This window comes from Manis pentadactyla, chromosome 15 (genome assembly GCF_030020395.1).
Source record: "Manis pentadactyla isolate mManPen7 chromosome 15, mManPen7.hap1, whole genome shotgun sequence".
Lineage (NCBI taxonomy): Eukaryota > Metazoa > Chordata > Mammalia > Pholidota > Manidae > Manis > Manis pentadactyla.
Window position 1 is genome coordinate 15,807,166 of NC_080033.1, and position 20,416 is coordinate 15,827,581.

The 20,416-nt window shown below is 34.9% G+C and overlaps 1 protein-coding gene across 8 annotated transcripts in view; it reads right to left on the minus strand.

Moving 5' to 3' along the window:
- Nucleotides 1–20,416, minus strand: part of ZNF566 (zinc finger protein 566) — a 34,960-nt gene that overhangs the window by 6,969 nt on the left and 7,575 nt on the right. For 2 of the 8 annotated variants that reach the window (XM_057493486.1, XM_057493490.1), the window contains exons 2-4: nt 13,486–13,552; nt 10,519–10,645; nt 10,114–10,212 (exon numbers count right to left, since the gene is read on the minus strand). In XM_057493486.1, coding sequence (XP_057349469.1) covers nt 10,114–10,212; nt 10,519–10,645; nt 13,486–13,552 — 293 coding nt within the window. Of the gene's footprint in view, nt 1–10,113; nt 10,213–10,518; nt 10,646–13,485; nt 13,553–20,029; nt 20,140–20,416 lie in introns of those variants that run through there. The other 6 variants (XM_057493491.1, XM_057493488.1, XM_057493487.1 and 3 more) reach the window with 6 other exon arrangements.

Here is a 20,416-nt window from a genome sequence, read left to right on the forward strand (position 1 = left end):
CATGTCACTAGAATGGCATTAGCTTTCCACTGCTCTGCTTAAAACCCTTCAGTGATTTCCCATATATTGCTCTTACAATAAAAGCCAAGCTCCTGAACATGGTCTACAAAGCTCTAAATGATCCGGTTCTTGCCTGCCTCTTCAACCAAATTTCACACTATGATCCCTTTTGGTTTACTAAGCTCCATTCATACTGGCTCTATTTTGCAGTCCGCCAAATGCTCCCAAGTCTTAGTTCCTCTTAAGGCCTTTCTAGGTACTTTTCCTCATAGAGAAGCTATTTTCTTTCACTCTCAGATTGGTAACTACTTTAGCGGTTACTTTAACGGTTATACATTTTGAAGCCTTCCCTGATCCTATCACCAAATTATACCCCCCTTGTAATTACACTTTCAGCACTCTGTTTTAACAACACAATTTTCACAATTTGTAATTACATATTTATTTAATCTTTTTCCCTCAATAGGTCTTAAGTTCTATAAAGGCAAGGAAAATGTCTATGTCTTTATCCAACTCTAAGCACAGTATCTGGCACTTAGTGTAAGATCAACAAATATTTACTGACTAACTCAATTAGTATTTAAATATGTATTCCTTAATAAAAAGTGTCAAAAAAATTCCTCTAGAAAAAAAGGACATACTCTTTTCAAACACAGCACATTGAATTTATGCATTTATTACTGCTTTCATGAGGTCCCAATAAAAGTTATAGTAATGAGATTAAATGGAAGAGGAACTCTATGAGGACAAAGAGAACAGGAGAGGAAAGAACAGCAACCTCATTTTGGAAGCTAGAGAGTAGATGTAATGGTGATAAATAATATACCAACCACAAAAAACCTGAAACCTAAGTTGTATCTATTGTAGAATCCAGGTAATTTCAAGAAACACAATCTCAGGTGCCTTTGAAAGTAAGGAACATGAGGGGATGCAAAAAGGAAGATTAGTTGAAAATCTGTGAGAAACAGACAGACCTCAGATTCTCAGACCTACCCCATAAAGCAGACTGATTCCTAGCACACTACACCCAGAAACTCCCAGAATTTGGCAGCCATTATTTCATTTATTTTCAGAAAGTAGAAGATTCCATTTTGTAGAAAACCAGCCCAAGAGAAAAGACTTGATAGGCAGCATCAACCACAGAACTGTTTGCAGCAGATCACTCTCCAATGACTACCACCACCAAATCTATACATCCTTAGACACAAACAAGCTTTCTAATGCCAGTTTTGTATGAGATACAGCCTTGAGTCACCAGCTATTTCAGGTAAATCTCAAACATGAAAGATTAAAATAAACAAGGAAGAACTCAGGAAAGAGAGACAATGGAGAAATTTCTTAAAATAGTCAAAAGAATGCTTCTAAAACCAACATACAACAATCCCACAAGAGAATATCAGAAAAGGAAATATTTAAAGAAAAATGTTTTTATAAAAATTAACAGAAAGATTAAGCTTAATAAAATCTCACAGAAAGTATGACATAAAAAGAAACAGGAAAATAGAAAAGGCAAACAAAAAATTTTGAGGGCTAGGACAAGAAACTTGATTAGTGAATTATGAGTGTTCAATCGTTAAAAAAATTTAGTAAGCCTTTACTAAGGTCCCAGGCACTGGATACAAAAAGTGGGTCAAAGTTTGAAAGAGAAGAGAACAGAGAAAATGATGGGGAATCAGTGATTAAGAAAATAAGAAAATTTAAGAGAGTTTAAAATTTCAGAATAAAGTGTTTCATTAAGTGCCCAGCCAAAGAAAAGAAAAAAATCAACATCATGATACCTCAACATGAAATATTAGAGTATTACAAATAAAGAATAAATTCAAAGGCTTCCAAAGAGATTAAAGTTGCATAAAGGAATTAAGAAACTGGATGAGTTGTGGACTTCTCAATAACAAAAGATGTTAGAAAATATTAGAAATCAATTGAAGTAATGCCTTCAAATTTTTGAAAAACTTACATTCAACATAAAATTGTATCTGCAAATTACCAAATATGATGAATTGAAAACATTTTCAGATATGCATGGATTTCCAAAATATCCTATCTACTTCTCTTGCAGACTTTCCTTGGTTGCCTTTGGAAGATGTGGTTCAGAACAATGAAGGAATAAACCAAGAAAGATGAAGGCAAGAGATCCATAGTCAAGGTATACAAAAATATCTAAGACATCCAAGTACAGAAGAGAATTAAAAAGAATTCAAAGAATAGCAGTAAAGGGAACCCATGGGATTATCATGAAGGTTAATTCTAAAATGACAGTTATGTAATAGTCTCAAATGGGGCAGAAGAACAGAGGGTTAGAGGAAGGATGTCTCAGGTAAAAAACAAACAAACCCATTACCTGATGTGTCTGAGAAAAGGTTAGTGACAGGTACCCAGAAACTAAGCAACTCTCAATAAAGACAAGGATTAACTGCATGGGAAAGAAAAAGTCATACAAGTGGAATGCAGCAACAGAGCTCAGCAATGAAAACTGTTTACATAAAAATGATTTAATGTGAATTTATATATACTTAGAGGATGAGGAAAGGTATAAAGCTAAATCTTCCAATTCCATACTGAAAAGCCAAACATAATTAATTCATCATAATTATATGATCAGATTAATTTCTGAAAAAAAAAAACTCCCAGAATGAGAAAGGATAGAAATGGTAAAAAAAATTGGGTGACAGAGTCATGGGGAAGGAAAATTAGACAGGAAGTAAATATAAAAACAAGTTCCAGGTGGAGAATATGGTGATGATGCAGAACCAACAATAAAACAAATTTCTGGGGTAAAAAAACATGGTTAGTAATCAGATGGTTCCCTTTTATGCTGAGAATTTCTGAGGAAAGTTTATATAGATATATATATATAATATATATGTGTGTATTTTATATATATATATACACACACATACATATATATACACATATATTAGCTATATCTTGGTAGAATTTCTGAAATTCAAAGAAAAAAACCCCATAGAAGTAAAAACCTAATTAATCACATTGTATTCTACTCACATTTGCGTTTGGTATTGACCCCAACAGTTCCTATAATTTTGAGTTAGTTACCAGCCTTGAGCTATCAGGATATTTAATACAGAAACCTGGATTTCTGGCTTTTCTTACCACTGGGCCTCCATTCTCATATGACGGCTGTCTCCTGGAATTTAGTCTTACCCCCTTGAGACAGGGCAGACTTCCCCTCATTAGCCACTGTCCCTACTGCTACCTAGTCCCACATGGACCCTGAGGCCAGTCTCAGCTGCCATGTACATTTGCAATGTTGTTTTCTTAATTTCACCTTCACTCCTGAAAGGTTTTTTCTGGATACAAAATTCTGGGTTGATAGTTCTTTACCACAAAATATTGTTCCACTTTCTTCTGACCTTCATGATTTTTGAAGAGAATCTAGTCCTTCAAACTGTTTTGTTCTCATAATTAATGCACTATTTTTTTATGGTTCCTTCATTACTTTTTTTGGTCAACCATTTTCAGCCATTTGATTATGATGTGTTTGGTATGGACTTATTTGGGTTTATCCTCTTTGGGATGGCTGAGTTTCTCAACTGGTATGTTTGTTTGTATCCTTCACCAAATTTGGTGAGTCATTATTTCTTGAAAACCTTTTTTCAGTCCTGAACTTTCTCCTCTTCTCCTAGGACTTCAATAACACAAACATTAAGCCTTTTTATCCTACATGTCAGTGAAGTTGTATTCTTTTTATGTTTAAATCTTTTTCTCTGTTATTCATATCAACTAATTTATGTTAACTTGACTTGGAGTTCATTAGTTTTCTTCTGTTATCACCATTCTCCTATTTAGCCTATCCAATGAGTTCCTTAAATTTTGGCCATTTTATTTCTAAGTTCTATAATTTCTGTGTTTCTTTTTATATTTTCTATTTTTCAATTGGATTTTTTTTCTTTTGCTATTGAGTTATATGGGTTCTGTATAAATATTTTGGATATTAAACCCTGATGAGGTATATGATTTGCAAATATTTTCTCCCATTTCTCTCCAGGTTGCCTATTCACTTTGGTTGATGGTTTCCTTTGCTGTTGCCGAAGCTTGTAAGTGTAGTTAGTCCATTCAACTTACTTTTGCTTTTGCTGCCTCTGCTTTTGTGTCAAATCCAAAAAATCCAAAACCAATGTCAAGGAGCTTACTGTCTATGTTTTCTTCTAGGAGTTTTATTGTTTTGTGGCTTACATTCAAGTCTTTAATCCACTGAGTTGATTTTTTTGTGTGTATGGTATAAGATAGTGTTCCAGTTTTGTTCTTGTGCATGCAGCTGTCCAGTTTCCCAACACCATGTAATGAAGAATCCGTCCTTCCCCACTGTATGCTCTTGGCTCCTTTTTCATAAGTTAACTAGCCATATATGCACAGGTTTATTTCTGGGCTCTCTATTCTGTACCATTAACCTATGTTTCTGGCTTTATACCTTACTGTTTTGATTACTATAGCTTTGTAATATAGTTTGAAATCAGGAAGTGTAATGCCTCCTCCAGCTTTGTTCTTTCTCAAGACTGCTTTGGCTCTACAGGGCCTTCTGTGGTTCCATACAAATTTTAGGATTATTTGTTGTATTTCTCTGAAAGGTGTCTTGGAATTTTGATAGTGATTGCACTGAATCTATAGATTGGAGTAATGTGGACATTTTAACAGTATTAATTCTTCCAATCCATAATCATGGAGTATGTTTCCATTTACTTGTGTTGTCTTCAATTTCATCAATGTCTTATAGTGTTCAATATACATGTCTTTCATCTGCTTGGTTAAATTTATTTAGTTATTTATTCTTTTTGATACAATTGTAAATGTGATTATTTTCTTAATCTCTCTGAGTATTTGTTATTAGTGTACAGAAACACAATTGATTTTTGTATATCGATTTTGTATCCTGCAACTTTAGTAAATTTATTAATTCAAACAATTTTTTATGGTGCAGTCTTTAGGGTTTTCTATATGTATCATGCTACCTGAAATAGACAATTTTACTTCTTCCTAATTTAGATGCTTTTTATTTCTTTTTCTTGCCTAATTGCTCTGGCTAAGACTTCAAGTACTATGTTGAATAAAAGGATAGGTAGGCACCCTTGTCTTGTTCCTGAGCTTAGAGGAAATGCTTTCAGTTTTTTATCATCAAATATATTAGCTGAAGACTTGCCTTTATTGAGGTATATTTTCTCCATACCCACTTTGTTGAGTTCTTATCATAAATGGACACTGAAAAAACTCAACATTTTTAATGAAACTTTATTTAATATTATTTTTAAGTTTACCAAAAATACAAGTATAACCAAGAAATAGGTGAAGGGATCTGTCCCATCAGAGATAAGGACTTTTTATAAAAACAAGGGTAATTATGAAAGGAAGAGATAAAAAAGACAATGGAACAAGAGAGGCCTATTAATATATGGAATTTTAATATATGACAGAAGGAACATTATGGATCAGTGAAAAATATATGGTGGACTTTTCATTCAGCTGGTCAAAGATACAGTTATCTGTGGGGGATACATTCCAAGATCCCCAGTAGATATCTGAAAACAGTTAGTACCAAACCCTATATTTACTGTGTTTTTCCCTGTACATATATACCTATGATAAAGTTTAGTTTATAAATTAGGCATAGTAAGAATTTAACAACAATAGCTAATAATAAAACAGGACAATTACAATATTTTGTATTAAAAGTTATGTGAATATGGCCTCTCTCTCTCAAGATATCTCATTGTACTGTAATCACTCTTACTGCGATGATGTGAGATGATAAAATGCCTACATGATGAGATGAAATGAGGTGAGTGACAACAGGCATTATGACCTACTGTTAGGCTACTACTGATCTTCTGGACTGTGGTTGGCTAAAGGTGACTGAAACCATGGAAAGTGAAACCGCAGATAAAGGGAAGACTACTGTAATAATATGTTTTCCATATGGGTAAAAATTACAACTGACTTCCAACTCACACCATTCATAAAAATCAATTCCAGTTACATATTAATAGGGCTTTATTAATCAGAAAGTCAAAACATAAAAATTCTTAGAAGAAAAAACAGAAAACTAGGCTAGAGGAAGGTTTCCAAAGACCCCAAAAGTATGAAGCATACATGAAAAAAGTATAATTTTTTTCATAAACTACAAATAATTTAACCTAATTATATTATTTAACCATATTAACATAAAGAATTACTGTTCATCAACAGATATTATAAAGAAAATGAATAAAGAAGCTACAACTAGAAAAGGTGTCTATAAAACATGGTACTGACCAAAAATTAGTACCTGGAAAATACATAATTTCTGTAAATCTTTGAAGACAGCCTAATACAAAAATGATCAAAATGCAGGAAAACTGAATTAAAGACAATGAAATAAGATTTTATACTCATCAATCAGATTCTTAAAATATGAAAAGAATCTTATTATAGGGAAATATGATAATATAATCAAGTATAGGAAAAGACAGTGATCCAAACACTTAGAAAACAGTTTGGTATTACCTTGTAAAGCTGCATAAATATGTATGCCAAGACCCAGCAATTATTTTGCTGGGCATATTTCCTAGCAAATCTCTTACATGTGCAAATCTAGAGATTTACATGTCATTATCTTACAATTTTGCTTTAACTATATATTACATATATCCTATTGGGTATATACTATTTTTTACAAACAACTATACTTTTTTTAAAATTAAGAAACTAAATGGATGGGTTCTGGAGCCAAAAGGTCATAGATGAAGAATATATTAGTGAGTCAAAACAAATCAAGCCAAGGAATCCTATGTAATGGTAATATAAACGGAAGAAGAATAAGAAGACACTGGAGAAGATCCAGATATTCTAATGTCTGTTTAGTAGGAGCTTAAGAGGGAAAAGAGGAAATGTTAACAAGACAATTTTGAACAGATGACTGCCAAAGATTTCTTATTAATAAAAAAAGATATATGAGTCCTCAGATTGAAAAATATTACCAGAAGCAAAATATGAGGGGAATAAAAATAATCATATCTGAATACATTACAGTAAAAATTTAGCTCATTAGAGGAAAAGATTACAAAGGAACAATCATACATTAAGAAGAAAATGTAGGAGAATATCTTCAGGGTCTTAAGGTAAACAAAGATTTCTTAGACAGGACAAAAAAGTAGAGATAGTGTGATTCTGTTTATGTAAAATTTAAAATAGACTAAGGAAGAAATTCTTATATAAGACCCAAATTTGAATCACAGACTGAGAAATTTGACTAAAATTAAGAACTTCTGTTCACAAAAAGAAACCATAAAGCTAAAGACAATTCATAGTATAAGATATATGTTCTTATAAGCAAAATAGATAAAGAATCCTTACACATCACTTAGAAAAATACAGATAATCCAAAAGAAAAACTAGTAAACACTTGAACAGGTAACTCACTACAGAATTTCAAAAGACCAGAATTTCAAAAGACCAAAAGAGTGGTATGAGAATGTGTTCAAACTCAACAGTAAGAAGGGAAATGCCAGTTAAAACCACACTGAAGTATCATTATACATTCACTAATGGGTAAAAATCAAAGTCTGATAATACCATGTTAGGAATCATGTGCAACAATGGAATCTCTCAAATACTGCTGTTGAGACTGTAAACTAGTATGTACAGGTATTAATGAAAAGTTGAAAATTAGACAGTTGAACATATGATGTGTTATGACCCATTCATTTTTCTACTAGTCCTAAAATATAGAAAATGTTCATATAGTAGCTGTTTGTAACTGTCAACAACTGGAAACAACCCAACTGTCCATAACAGTAAAAATGATAAAAGTGTGGTATATTCATACAACAGAATGAATCAACTCTGACTATAAACAATAAGTGTGTATAAATCTTAAAACAAAATGCTCAATTAAACTAGATTCCAAGTATATAAATATAAAACTCAAGTAAAACTGAACTATATTGTTGTTAGTGGTACTCTTAGGTGGTAAAACTATGAAGGGATACAAAGATACTATAGACACAAAGAGATCTGTGCTGGTAATGTTGTAGTTCTTGACTTGGGTGATGGTTCTATGAAAGTTCGTTTCATAATTGTTTGAATATCCACATATAGTTTGTTGCTTTTCTGTATTTGTGATAATTTGCAAAAAAATAATTAAAATATACTGTCTGCTGAGCATGTCTATTTCTGTAGGTACAAGTGGATAGATGGATCAGAGAAACAGAAAAGAGGTTCTGAAATACAGACTAACATAAGTCAGAACTTATTACTGAATAGGCACATAAAAATGATGAAATGAGCAGCTGTTAAGTAAATGGTGCTAAAATAAGACCTGTGTGTGTGTGTAGGAGGTAACTGATTCGTACTTTCAATTCATACCTTATTGCAAAAACAAACTGCAGAAAGTTAAAAGAAGAGAATAAAATATCTATAAAATTTGTAGAGTACAATTAATTGTCTAAAAGCAGAAGTCACAATAACCATAAAGGAGCTGAATACAAACACATTAAGACTTACACATTAAAGATGCCAATCCAAATTAAAATCATCAAGTTAAAAGCAGTTTCTGGAAATTGGCAAATGTTTTAATTTCATAAAGACCATAAAAAGTGACTGAAAAAATAAGGATAGTAATAGATACAAAGTATAAAATATAGCAGTGGAGAAGTTGAGGATAATAGCACCATTAAGGCGAAAATCTCCATTCTCACCAGTATTCAATATAATGACATTAAAACAATCCAGTGTGTGAAGAAATCACTGTAAAATGATGATGGCATTAAAGTTATGTAAGGGAGAAAAATGTCCATATTTTTTAGAATTACATATTGACGTTATGTAAAGCTGAAATGACATGCGGTCTTGGATTTATTTGAAAAAAAAACTGAACAGTTAACAATCGGGACAGATAAAGCACTGGCCTCTTGGTTGTTCCTCAAACACAGACAAGGCACACCTGCTTCAGGGCTCTTGAATGTTTTGCTTCCTCTTTCTGGAGTGCTCTTACTCCCGGTTACCACATACAGTGATTTACTGCTGTACTTCTTCAGGTGTCTGCCCAAATGCCAGCATTATTAGAAAAATTTTCTCTTACCATGACACATAACATAATAGCACTGCCCCCCCACCCTCTTTCTCCACTTGGTGTTCCTTTTTATTAGCATTTACTACTACTCAATACATTATATATTCATTTGTTCATCTTTCCTCTCCCTGGAGGGTAAGCTCTGGGGATAGAAATTTTGCATATTCCATTCACTGTTATAATATCAGTATTGAGAATAGTGCTAGACATACAAGAGATACTCAATGAACAGATACTGAATGAATGAATATGTTGTCTTGCTCTCCCTCCTTCATACCAAATCTCTATCTTTGCCAGCTGTTATGTTTCAGTGGAGGCACAGGCTCTTTATTTCTAAGTCTATCTAAATAAAGTCAATGAAATAAAGTCAATGATATGCATGCTCAAATCTCCCTCTATAACATCTATTTGTATCAGCATCTCTTCTGTATCTTCAGCCTCACTTTCCGCTGAGCTCCCTATTTTAGCCTCTCTTGTGGTGATCCTACTTTATACAAGTTATATACAGATATGTTCTTGTAAGCCTACTCAACTACAAATCCTAAAATTGCTTATTCCTTTTTTCATCTCTGCAGTACCTAGCAGAGTACCTCACACACATAAGAAAAATCAGTAAAAGTTCATTAAAAATATGAATGAATCAATGACTGTATGAACTATTGTATCTAAAAAAACCCTAAAGAAGTAAGTCTTTGGCAAAATAGAAAAAATGTTTCACAAGACAGTGATGCTTTTTTAAGACTAAATACAAAAGAGGATGAGAAGCTGATAAAGACCTAGATCCAAAATACAGGTAAAAAAAGAATTATCATTAGAGAGGGCAGAGGAGGGCAGCAACTAGTTAGAGTTGGGAGAGAGTATAAGAGGAACAAAGCAGGCAGAGTGTGTTAAGTTGGGGAAAAGGTGGTCATTTGAAAGCTGATGCTGAGAAGGGTTACTTCTGCACATTGGGCCTTAAGTTTTTAAGGCGTAAATGCCCAGATAGTATCTCAAACATGCAATCTCTCCACTGACCATTGGGTCATTCATTACCTGCCATGCCTACTTACCTGGCCACTGGTCTCTCGTTAGTTCTCTGTCAACCAACCAGGGCTCCTTCCCCTGCTCCAAGAAGGAGATCACATCTGGTTTAGAAACAGAATGCCCTGCTTACAAGAGAAGTAATGAGGTAAGTTTATGATCAGACTATCCCAGAATTCAAATCCAGTCCCTTCATTATTAAGAAAGAGACAAAGAAAGGTGTGTCAGATTTATGAAACGTAACAGAGGACTTGAAACTTTCCCCATAATTCAGTGCAGCTTCCACTTTCTAACTCTACTATATTAAAAACACTCCTCTGAGAACAGGATGTAGAAATCCAACTGGTTACTGGAAAGGTAGGTGAGTATTTCATACCAGAGGAAGTAGACCTTCTAAGGGCAAAATCTGAATTATTATGGACAGATGTCCTTACCCATTGAAACCAGGTTGCTGTAATTCTCCAACATCACATCTCTGTATAAATCTCTCTGATCATCATTCAGGCATTCCCACTCTTCCTGAGAGAAGTCTATGGACACATCACTGAACATCACTGACTCCTAGAACAACAACCATGTATATCACTTGATTAATAAAAGGAAGTGTTTTTGTGAAGGAAAGAGAGAAGAAAAAACAAAGGTAGAAGAAGTGAAAACAGCAAGCATATAGAGTAGGGCTGAATATTTAGGACACAAGTGGAGGACTGCAAACAGATAATGTGGGACTGAATCATTGTGCTTCCACATCATTCTGTTTTCCCCCAGACAAATTTGCCTGTATATGGTGGGACACTGCCATTACCCAAACAAGTCTAGAAAGATACAAAATCCAGCTAAGAGGAGTTTCTCAATTAAATGAAATAGTATACAAACACCTCCTCACACAATACTTGCCATAGAGTAAGTCATCAATTATATGTGATCCTCTTCTTTCTTTTCCCAAATAGCTGAGTAAAATTTTTGGAATAAGGGATAAAGAGAAGACATTAAGAGCATCCAAAGGAGAGCAGGTCATATAAAAAGAATCAAGAATCAGAGGCAACAGAGTTCTCAAGAACATGACTAAAAACAAGGAATAATAAAATTTTTTCAATATGCTGATAGAGAAAAGAAATTGTGACCTAGAATTCTACAACTGAACTATCATCTGCTGTGAAGGGTTGAAAAAAGACATTCCTAGACATGAAAGGACTCAAGCACAGTATCTTAGGAAACTACCAGAGGACGTGGTCCGCCAAAATGGGGGACTAAACCAGAACAGGAAGACACAGGATTCAAGAAACAGGTGAATTAACACAAGAGAACAGCAAAGGAAAACAACAAAAAAAGGGGAAATCTTGGGAAAACTATATAGCAGGCCTAGAAAATAACCAGACTAGATGAGAGCAGGATGAAAAATTGAACGGAAACAGAAGTTTCTATCCAAAAGGAACAGATGTGTTTAACCTGATGGAAAACATACTGACTCACATTTGGCAATGATTTTGGAGATTTTGGATGTAAATACATGGACAGCCGTGCAGATGTTGGGGAGAAGAGTGATTAACCCAGCAAAAATGAAAGGCTGAAACAATCGAGCCACCGTCTGGCTCAACAGGGAGTGATACTTGCAGGCATAATATTGTGTATGCTATTGATTTATCAAAAATTGTGATATAATTAACAACAATCAGAGGAAATGAAGTGTGCAATATGGAAGCACAATATCCCTTCCACTCTGTAGTAAGTTAAAAGATAATGAATAAAACTGATTCAACGAAAAATACTAATTAAGCCATCCATATTCAAGAGTTGAGGGCAGCCACCTTTTGGGAGTGGGACTGGTGATGGGCAAGATTGGAACAGTACTACTTCACTTGTGGACATGTAAAATGACTTTTAAAATATTTTATCTTAGAAAATTAAATTTGCACATAACTAAAAACTGATCCATTCTCATATCACACTACTATATATAAGATTTACTTCTTGTTATAACAAATTATCTTCATAACCATATTTTTAAATTAAAGATTCTATTATGTCGATATAAACGACAAATTTTCTTTCACTTTTAGATGCTGAGGTGACATTTAAAGACCTCCTCAACACTGGCCCAATCTTAACTATAACTATCATTTACTAACTGTAAATTCCCTTTGTTCCTGAGCTACAGGAATTGATGGAGGATGATCCAGATGCACACGATAGCATTACTGCGCCTGCACATCATGGATGATCTGGTGAAGTGTCAGAGCTTTGCACCAACTACCAACCAGCCACACTCCCAAACTGAAAAGACTCAGACACCAGGACATCCTTCCATGTGTTAAGACTGAAACACACAAAACCATTCCACGTATTTTCTTATTGGGAAACCTAGGTCTGTGATGACCAGGACTCTTCCCTATGAGGTGCCCCTGATTTCTCATCTCTAGCCCATTAAATCACTGCCCAAGCAAACTGGACGAATTAACAAATGGAGAGACACTGAGAAGTAACTGGAGGTTACCACAAGGGAGGAGCTGGGGCAGAGGGGGAGAGGGAGGGGGATAAAGGGGCGCCAAAATTCTCAATCTTAATACAAGTTGGTCACGGGGATAGAGTACAGCATGGAGAATATAGTCCATGATTCTGTAACATCTTTCTATGTTGACAGATAGTAACTACACTAGTAGAGTGAGAATTTAATATGGCTAACTGTTAAACCACTGTGTTATATATTTGAAACCAATATAAGATTGTATATTAATGATACTTCAACTTAAAAAACAAACAAATTGGGAACACATTTCTATCCTATAAAGATTATTGGCAGAAGTCTGAGATAGATGATGCTGAAGGACTTACTAAATGAGTTTGTAAATATTGTTTAAAAGAAGAATGGGGATGTGAGGAGGGCAATGGGGGTCTGGTCGTTGAAGGGGTCTGTGCTAACCAGTGTAAAAAAATTTTCCAAACCTCTCAGTCAGACCACTGTTACATTATGTAAGTCACAATGTTAGTGGGAAGAAGTAAGGATTCTTGATGAAATACAAAAGCAGTTTTCTGGCAGATTTTAATCTGATTAAGACCCCTTCAGAAAACCTTACCTAACCACTTGGCCCTCTAACCATTATCTGTAATTTAAGAGTGTAAAATCTTTAACCAGACATTCTTTTCTTTTTTCCAAAATGATTATCTAACCATTTCTTTTTTCTATAAACATTTCCACCAAGAGAGAAATTTTTATAGTGGCTTATTAGAGACCTTTTTCTTTAGAGCAAGGGTAAGAGAACTTTGGCACAGCTTATAGTAAACTGCCTGAAAATTTTTGTTCTGCTTTTTTTAAACACCAAAAGCATCATAATGAGGAAAGCAAATGTTCACATGTACTAGGGGTAAAAATGACTATAGATAAGCAAAAGGAAACAGCATCTCACCTGAGCCATGGCTTTGATATCTGCAGAAAGTCCTCCTCTGGGCTCCTCTTTTGGAAAAAGGTAAGAGCTGGGGGAGGCAAAAGAAGTTACATGAGATCCCACGTGCTACATAGCTTCTAGAACAATCACTTCCACTCTGTTCACTCTACACCAACACGTGAGGGGTATTAGTGAGAAAAACAGGCAAATCTCTCATTACCCCCTACTCCCAGAACCTCAGGCCAGATTGGGACAACCTGATACGGTTTGGAGAATATAGTATGTATATACATACATACAAAAATATATATTTTTAAGCACAAATTATATAGCATACTATGCACACTATTACACACATTACTATTTTTATTTAATCTATCTTGGACCAGATCCCAACTAGTACCTACACAGCTATAAAATTCTCTCAGCTACACTGTATTCCATTAAATTGATATACTTTAAGTCAACCAATCTGCTGCCCAGGGTCATTTGGGCTGTTTCCAGTCCTTCACTATAACGAACAATGCTGTAATCCTGTACATGCATCATTTTACCCATATATGAATTCTAAATGATTAATTCCTAAAAGTTGATCATATGCAGGTTAGTCTGGATAGACATTGGTCAAACCAGTTTTTAGCAATCTTGGGTTGTACAATCAAGACCCAAGTCCTGATCAAGAAACAACTGACTGGTAAACCAGATCTAATCTTGCCTAGTTTGAGAAGACTTTTGGGGCTAATGAGCCTTGCCTTACACTGAAATTCAGAAGAGCAAACAAAGTAGTATCACTGAAACTTTATATATTAAAATTAGCATAATTTTAATTAAAGAACATAGAAATAGACTAAACCCACATTATTGATACTTTTCACTATACATACAGAACAAAATTTGTAGTAACTGTGTATATTCTATGAGCTTCTAAAAGAATAAGTTACATTAAAATACTAAGTTTAAATTGTTTAGTGGGACTAACTGAATTTGTGGTGGATGTTTAAATGTTAAAGTTTTTTATAAGACATAGGAATACAATAAACTGAGGATTATAAAAGTATAAATGTGAGAATTCTCTATGCGCTAAATTCCTTATCATTAAATGATTTATCAATAACTTCATACAAAACTCACCACCCAGGAAGTAGCACCATGTTATTGATTATTTAATGGCTACTTTTACCCCAGGGGTATACATATTCCAGGAAATGAAAACTAAAGTAATTCATAAATGTGTCTTCCTATTAAAACCTGAAAACACTCCTTTAATATTATTATTATTATTACTATTTACTAAACTCTTAGAATTCTTTCATCAACCACATAGCCTATTATGTGCCAAGCATTGTGCTGGATACTAAAGAATCAACAGTAATCCAGAATGACTTGGAAATAGAGTTCCCTCTCCCACACTCCTTACTTTAAGTCCCCATTTCTGATTTCTTCTCTTGGCCTGTCCCTGGTTAACAGGACATCCTCAAGTGCCACACATTCCAAGCAAAATGGGCAGGAAACAATCCTACTTTAATAGCTCCATGTTGTACATCACAATCCCAACTCTCTTCATCCTCCCATGCTGAATTCTTGCATCTGGGGGAATCCACTCCTCCCTTTTAAAGCCAACAACCTCTGTGGCCAAGACTGTAGTTTGCTTGCAAAATGACCACACCTGGGGTATGGAGTGCTGCCAAAATATACCACTGCAGCCAAAATATACCACTGCAGAAAAAGAGTCCTTTGAAATCTAGTAAATAACTTAAATTTTTTTGAGAATTTTGCACTCATTTTCTAAATAATAAACCTGTATTTTAATAACAATATATAATGTTTTAAATTATTTTCAGCATTATCCTGAAAACTTCCCTGTATGCTAGGAACTTTGTTAGTAACAAAGACCTAAAAGCAGTTTAATTTTTTCTTATATAATGAGAAGACTAGAAGTAAGTAGTGGCTGGACTTGGCCCCCACAGTTGTTTTAGACATAAAACAGTATCTACCATACATTAAAAAATTACTAGACCTGCAAGGATATAAGAACAGAAAATAGGAGAACCACAGGCAATTCAGATACCAGAGCTGGCAAACAAATAATTTAAGACAGCTATAATCAAAATGTTAAAGACAACCAAAAAAAAAAAAAAAAAAGGCAACTGGATAAGATGAAACTACACAGAATCAAAATCCATAAAAAAGAATTAAATAGACAATCCAGATTAGCAAATTAAGAAATTAAGAACCACTGCATGCTTTTAACATGAGACCACAGAAGCAGAAAGTAGGATTACTGAACTCAAAAACAAGTCAACAGTAAGTCCACATGAAGTACAGGGGGGAAAAAAAACAGAAAAAACAGGAGTATAAAAGACACATGGGGTACAGTCAAAAGATCTACCATATATGTAAGTGGAGTCTCAATGGAGAAGAGAGATTGGAAGAGGAATTAATATTGGAATAGATTAGTTGATCAAAAGCCTCAACTAGTTTCAAGAAATCTAGTAAATCTAAAGAACAACAAAAATAAAAACAAACACACAAAACAAAAAGTAAAACCACAAACACATATCATAGTCAAACTGATAAAAACCAAACAGAAAGGAAAAAAATCTTGGAGTACACAAAGGAAGAAAAGACACAGTACAGTCAGCACTGATGAAAAAAAGAGAGAGATGAACACAAATGAACAAAATCAGGAATAAAAAAGGGAACATCATTACACATGCCACAGATATTAAAAAGATAGTAAGAGAATACTAATAACTTTATGTTCTTAAAGTTTAAAAGCTTAGGTGAAATAGGCAAATTCCTTTTAAAACATGCCAAAACTGATGAAGCAAACAAAACAACAGAACATCTTAAGAGTTAAACTGATTCCATAACTTAAAATCTTCCTATCAAGAAAACTTCAGGCTCAGATAGATTCACAAGTGAATTCTTCCATATTTAAGGAATGTCAGTCCCCCCTTACTTCTGACCTGAAGATTTGGGAGAACGTGACGAAATGCTGAAGATCTGAAAGGACCAGCCAGGGTACTCAAGGCATTGCAGCACAAGAGTGATGCCAAGAAGGCACTCCTCATATTTATTGAGCAAGTAAATGTTAACATCTATAGAATACCTGTAGGGGTTCAAGCAGGAATTCAATACTATCAGTTCTTAAATCTGTGTTTAGCTCTCATGCAGTCTCCAGCCCATTGAGACGTGACACTCCCAAGAAGTATTTATTTATTGTAGAAAAACACAAGGGGAGTCACAATGAGACAGGGACCATGGCCTTAGACAGAATAGGGTGAGGGCCTCCGGAAAAAGCAACGCAAGATATTTACAGTCAGAGCAATGTAACAATGTAAAGTCCCTATTGAAACTCTGTGTTCAGCATTATGCAAACTCAAGGTCACACTAATTCTCTATGGTAAAGATACTAGACTAGGAATATAGACATCTTCAGTGAGATCAATTAAAGGTCAAAAGACCAGGAGCAACTTGGCCTGGAATGTTTGAGTGTTCCCCAAGGGTATCTCAGCATAACCCGTGACTTCACTGTAAACAGCCCTAGCAAACAGACAACAACCCAGCCTACCTTGAGGGCAGGGCAGGTGGTACAGTCCACACCCTAAGCCCTCAGTTCCCAAAAGTCCTCAACTGCCTATAAATCCCCTAGACAATGTACCACCCCGGGCTCTCTTGACCCCTCCTGGCCTGAGCTGGGAGCTCTGTCCTTTCACTTTATCTCTAAATAAAAGCCTGTACCTTGCTCTCCTACCTGGAGTGTTTGTGAAGCTCGTTCTTCAGCTTTGTGAACAAGAACCCCGGCATCAACAAGACCTATTGTGTGCCCAGCGTTCTGGACATATTCGGGCACGTTCACCTTCTGGTCTTGTTTTTCCCCTTTTAGAACAACCACGTCATCAAGGATCTGGAGACTGAGCAAGCCTCACAGAACAAGGATTCTGATGTTTACTTTATTATATATTAATCCCACAAGGAATAACTTCAGTCTTACATGTAGTGTATGAAGAAACACAGGGAATTTTTTCCTAATTCATTTTATAAAGCTAATATAAGCCTAAAACTTATTAAAGACATCAGAAAAAAAAGAAAATTATGGGCCAATATTTCTCAAGAACACACAGAGAAATTCTACACAAAGTATAAGCATATCTAAGACAGTGGTTTTTAAAAAAATTTAATACACTGTGGTCAGATGTATTATAATAGCCAAGACAGTCTTTAAAAAGAAGAAAAAATTTAGATTAATGCTACAGATTTCAAGATAGTGGTACTGACAAAAAGACAAATAAAACACAATAGAGTCAAAGAGAACTACATATATAATATCATGTGATTTATGATAAAAGCTCCTTGCAATTCAGATGAACAAGGGTGATGTTTTTCATAAATAATGCTGAAACAATAAGATACTTGATACTTGAATGGAAAAAAAAAACACAAAAAACAAAGAAACTTAATCTTTACCCCTACTTCTCCCCATCCATAAAAGTTAATTCAAAATGGATCACAGACTTAAATATGTACATAAAATCTATAAAGCTTTTAAAAGAAAACACAGGAGAGTATCTTCAAGATCTGGGGAATAAATAAAGATTTCTTCTCAAGATATAAAAACACAGTGATATAAAAGACAAAGAGCTAAAATCCTGCTAGAAAAAAATGGGGAAAGACATAAATAGGCAATCCCAAGGAAAGATTTTTAAATGTTCAAGCACACTCATAAATAAATAAATAAGAAACAACACTGAGATACTATTTTTCAGGTGTTAGAATGGTAAAAACTAAAAAGCATGACAACACATTCTGTTGGCTAGGCTGTGGGGGGGAAACAGGTGCTCTTACACATTGCAAGTAGGAATGAAAACTGGAACAACAGTTCTTTAGGGGAATTTAAGCAATACCTAACAAACCTGCATATGTACTTTTATGCTACCTTTTGTGATGTGCTACCTGTTGACCCAGCAATCCCATTTCTAAGAATCTACCCTGAAGATATAGCCCCAGCAATGCAAAAATACATATATACAGTTATTTATTACAGCAGTGTTCCTAGTAGCAAAATATTGTAAATGACCTAAATGCCCATTATTAACAGGAGATGATTTGAACTATGATAAACTATGATAAATTCATATACTGGAATATTAGGTTGCTGTAAAAAAAAAAAACAATTATAAGCATCTCATTGAATTGCTGTGGAACAATGTCCAGGACACATCACTAAGTAAAAAAAACAATGTTCAAAGAAGTACTTAGAGTATGCTATCTTTAATGCAAAAAAGAGATCACTCACAAGAACACATACATCTACTCAGATGCACAAAAGAAATACCAGATGGATAAAGTAGAAACTAATGAGGCTGATTATGTATAGGGGGTGGACAGGAACCACATTAATGTTTCATCTCAAATATTGTTGAGATAGGGACCTTGGGGTGTAGTCGGAGTAGGGTGAGGGCCTCTGGAAAAAGTAAGGCAGAATATTTAGTCAGAGCAATGTAACTGCATTCAAGGAAATCCCCCTACCAAAACTTTGTGTTAAACATTAAGCTCTAGAGTCATTCTTCAGTGAGATCAGTTAATACTCCCCAGATAAAGAAGAGTAGCACATGTTTTTATTATGCTAATCATTTGTAATCATGTGTAAGATTCACTTTAGCATGCTAAAAGGCCCAGGCCTATGTGCTGTCTTTCCTCCTTCAGACCTGATGAGGTGATTTGCAAACTGGGCAACTAATTTAGCATGCAGGCCCAGCCATAAACAAAACAGTAAAAGGCAGGAAGGATTCCACCTTAAAGACAAGATCGCATTTTAACACCCAGGAAGTTAAGAAGTAAGATTCTTAACTTACTCTTTAACAAACAATACCTCAACCCACCTTGGAGGCTGGGCAGGCGGCCTTGTTTGATATGCTCCCAGACCAAGACTCCAGTACCCCAGGGAGAAATCAGACCAGTAAATTTCTTGTGTTAAGTTAATTATAAATATTCAGGGACCATTTAACAAGTCCACACCCCTAAGCCTTTATCTGGTTCCCAAAAATCCTCAACTGCCTATAAAACCCCTAGACAACGCACAACTACGGGCTCTCTTGTCCCCTCCTGGCATGAGCCAGGAGCTCTGTCCTCTCACTGCCTCTCAATAAAAGCCTCTCCCTGGCTCTCCTACCTTGGGTGTTTGCTAAGTTCATTCTTCAACCGGCAAACAAGAACCCCGGCATCATTGTGACAGGTTATAATCAATCAGGATGTGGGGAAACCCAAAGTATAACACATGACAGGTATGAAAATGGGTAACAAAGCTACACTGAAGAGGGTGGGAAGGAAAAAAACTAAATGGAGTAACTTTGGAAAATGTTATATATACTTTTATACTATATACTAAAGGTTAAAAAAATGTTGCATACAATTGCTTTACTGTAGCTAGTAAATTTTTCTTCACAAGTAACCATTATCAATTTTCAAATGATGTATTCTAGGATTTATATAAAAAATTGATACTAAAAAACAGTTGTCTCACTGTTGGAGAAGGGAGTTACAAATAAGGAAATGGTCAAACCTGATGGGAGACCATTTTCCATTGGTCTTGTGTGGTTCTGCACATCTTGCAATTACAGGCACTCAATGCTGGTATTCTGGACTCTTTCTCCAAGATGTTTATATAATGAACAGCTTGGAAGACAGAGATAATCTCTCTCTAAGGCAAAGGTCAGGCATGCTTCCAATCCATTATAAAAAATTCAGTTTCCCTCAATTCAAGGGAGCCCACAAACACCTGTGTATTCTGAATCACTGTATGGGTACAAGTGAACCGGAGCAGGAAAATGTTGATACTTTTGCTATTGCTATGAGCAATAAACAGTCTTTTCACCTCCAACCCAAAAGTCTCATGTCTTCTGCCAGTATCTGTGAATGAAAAATGGCAAGCTAACTTGTTAACTTACAA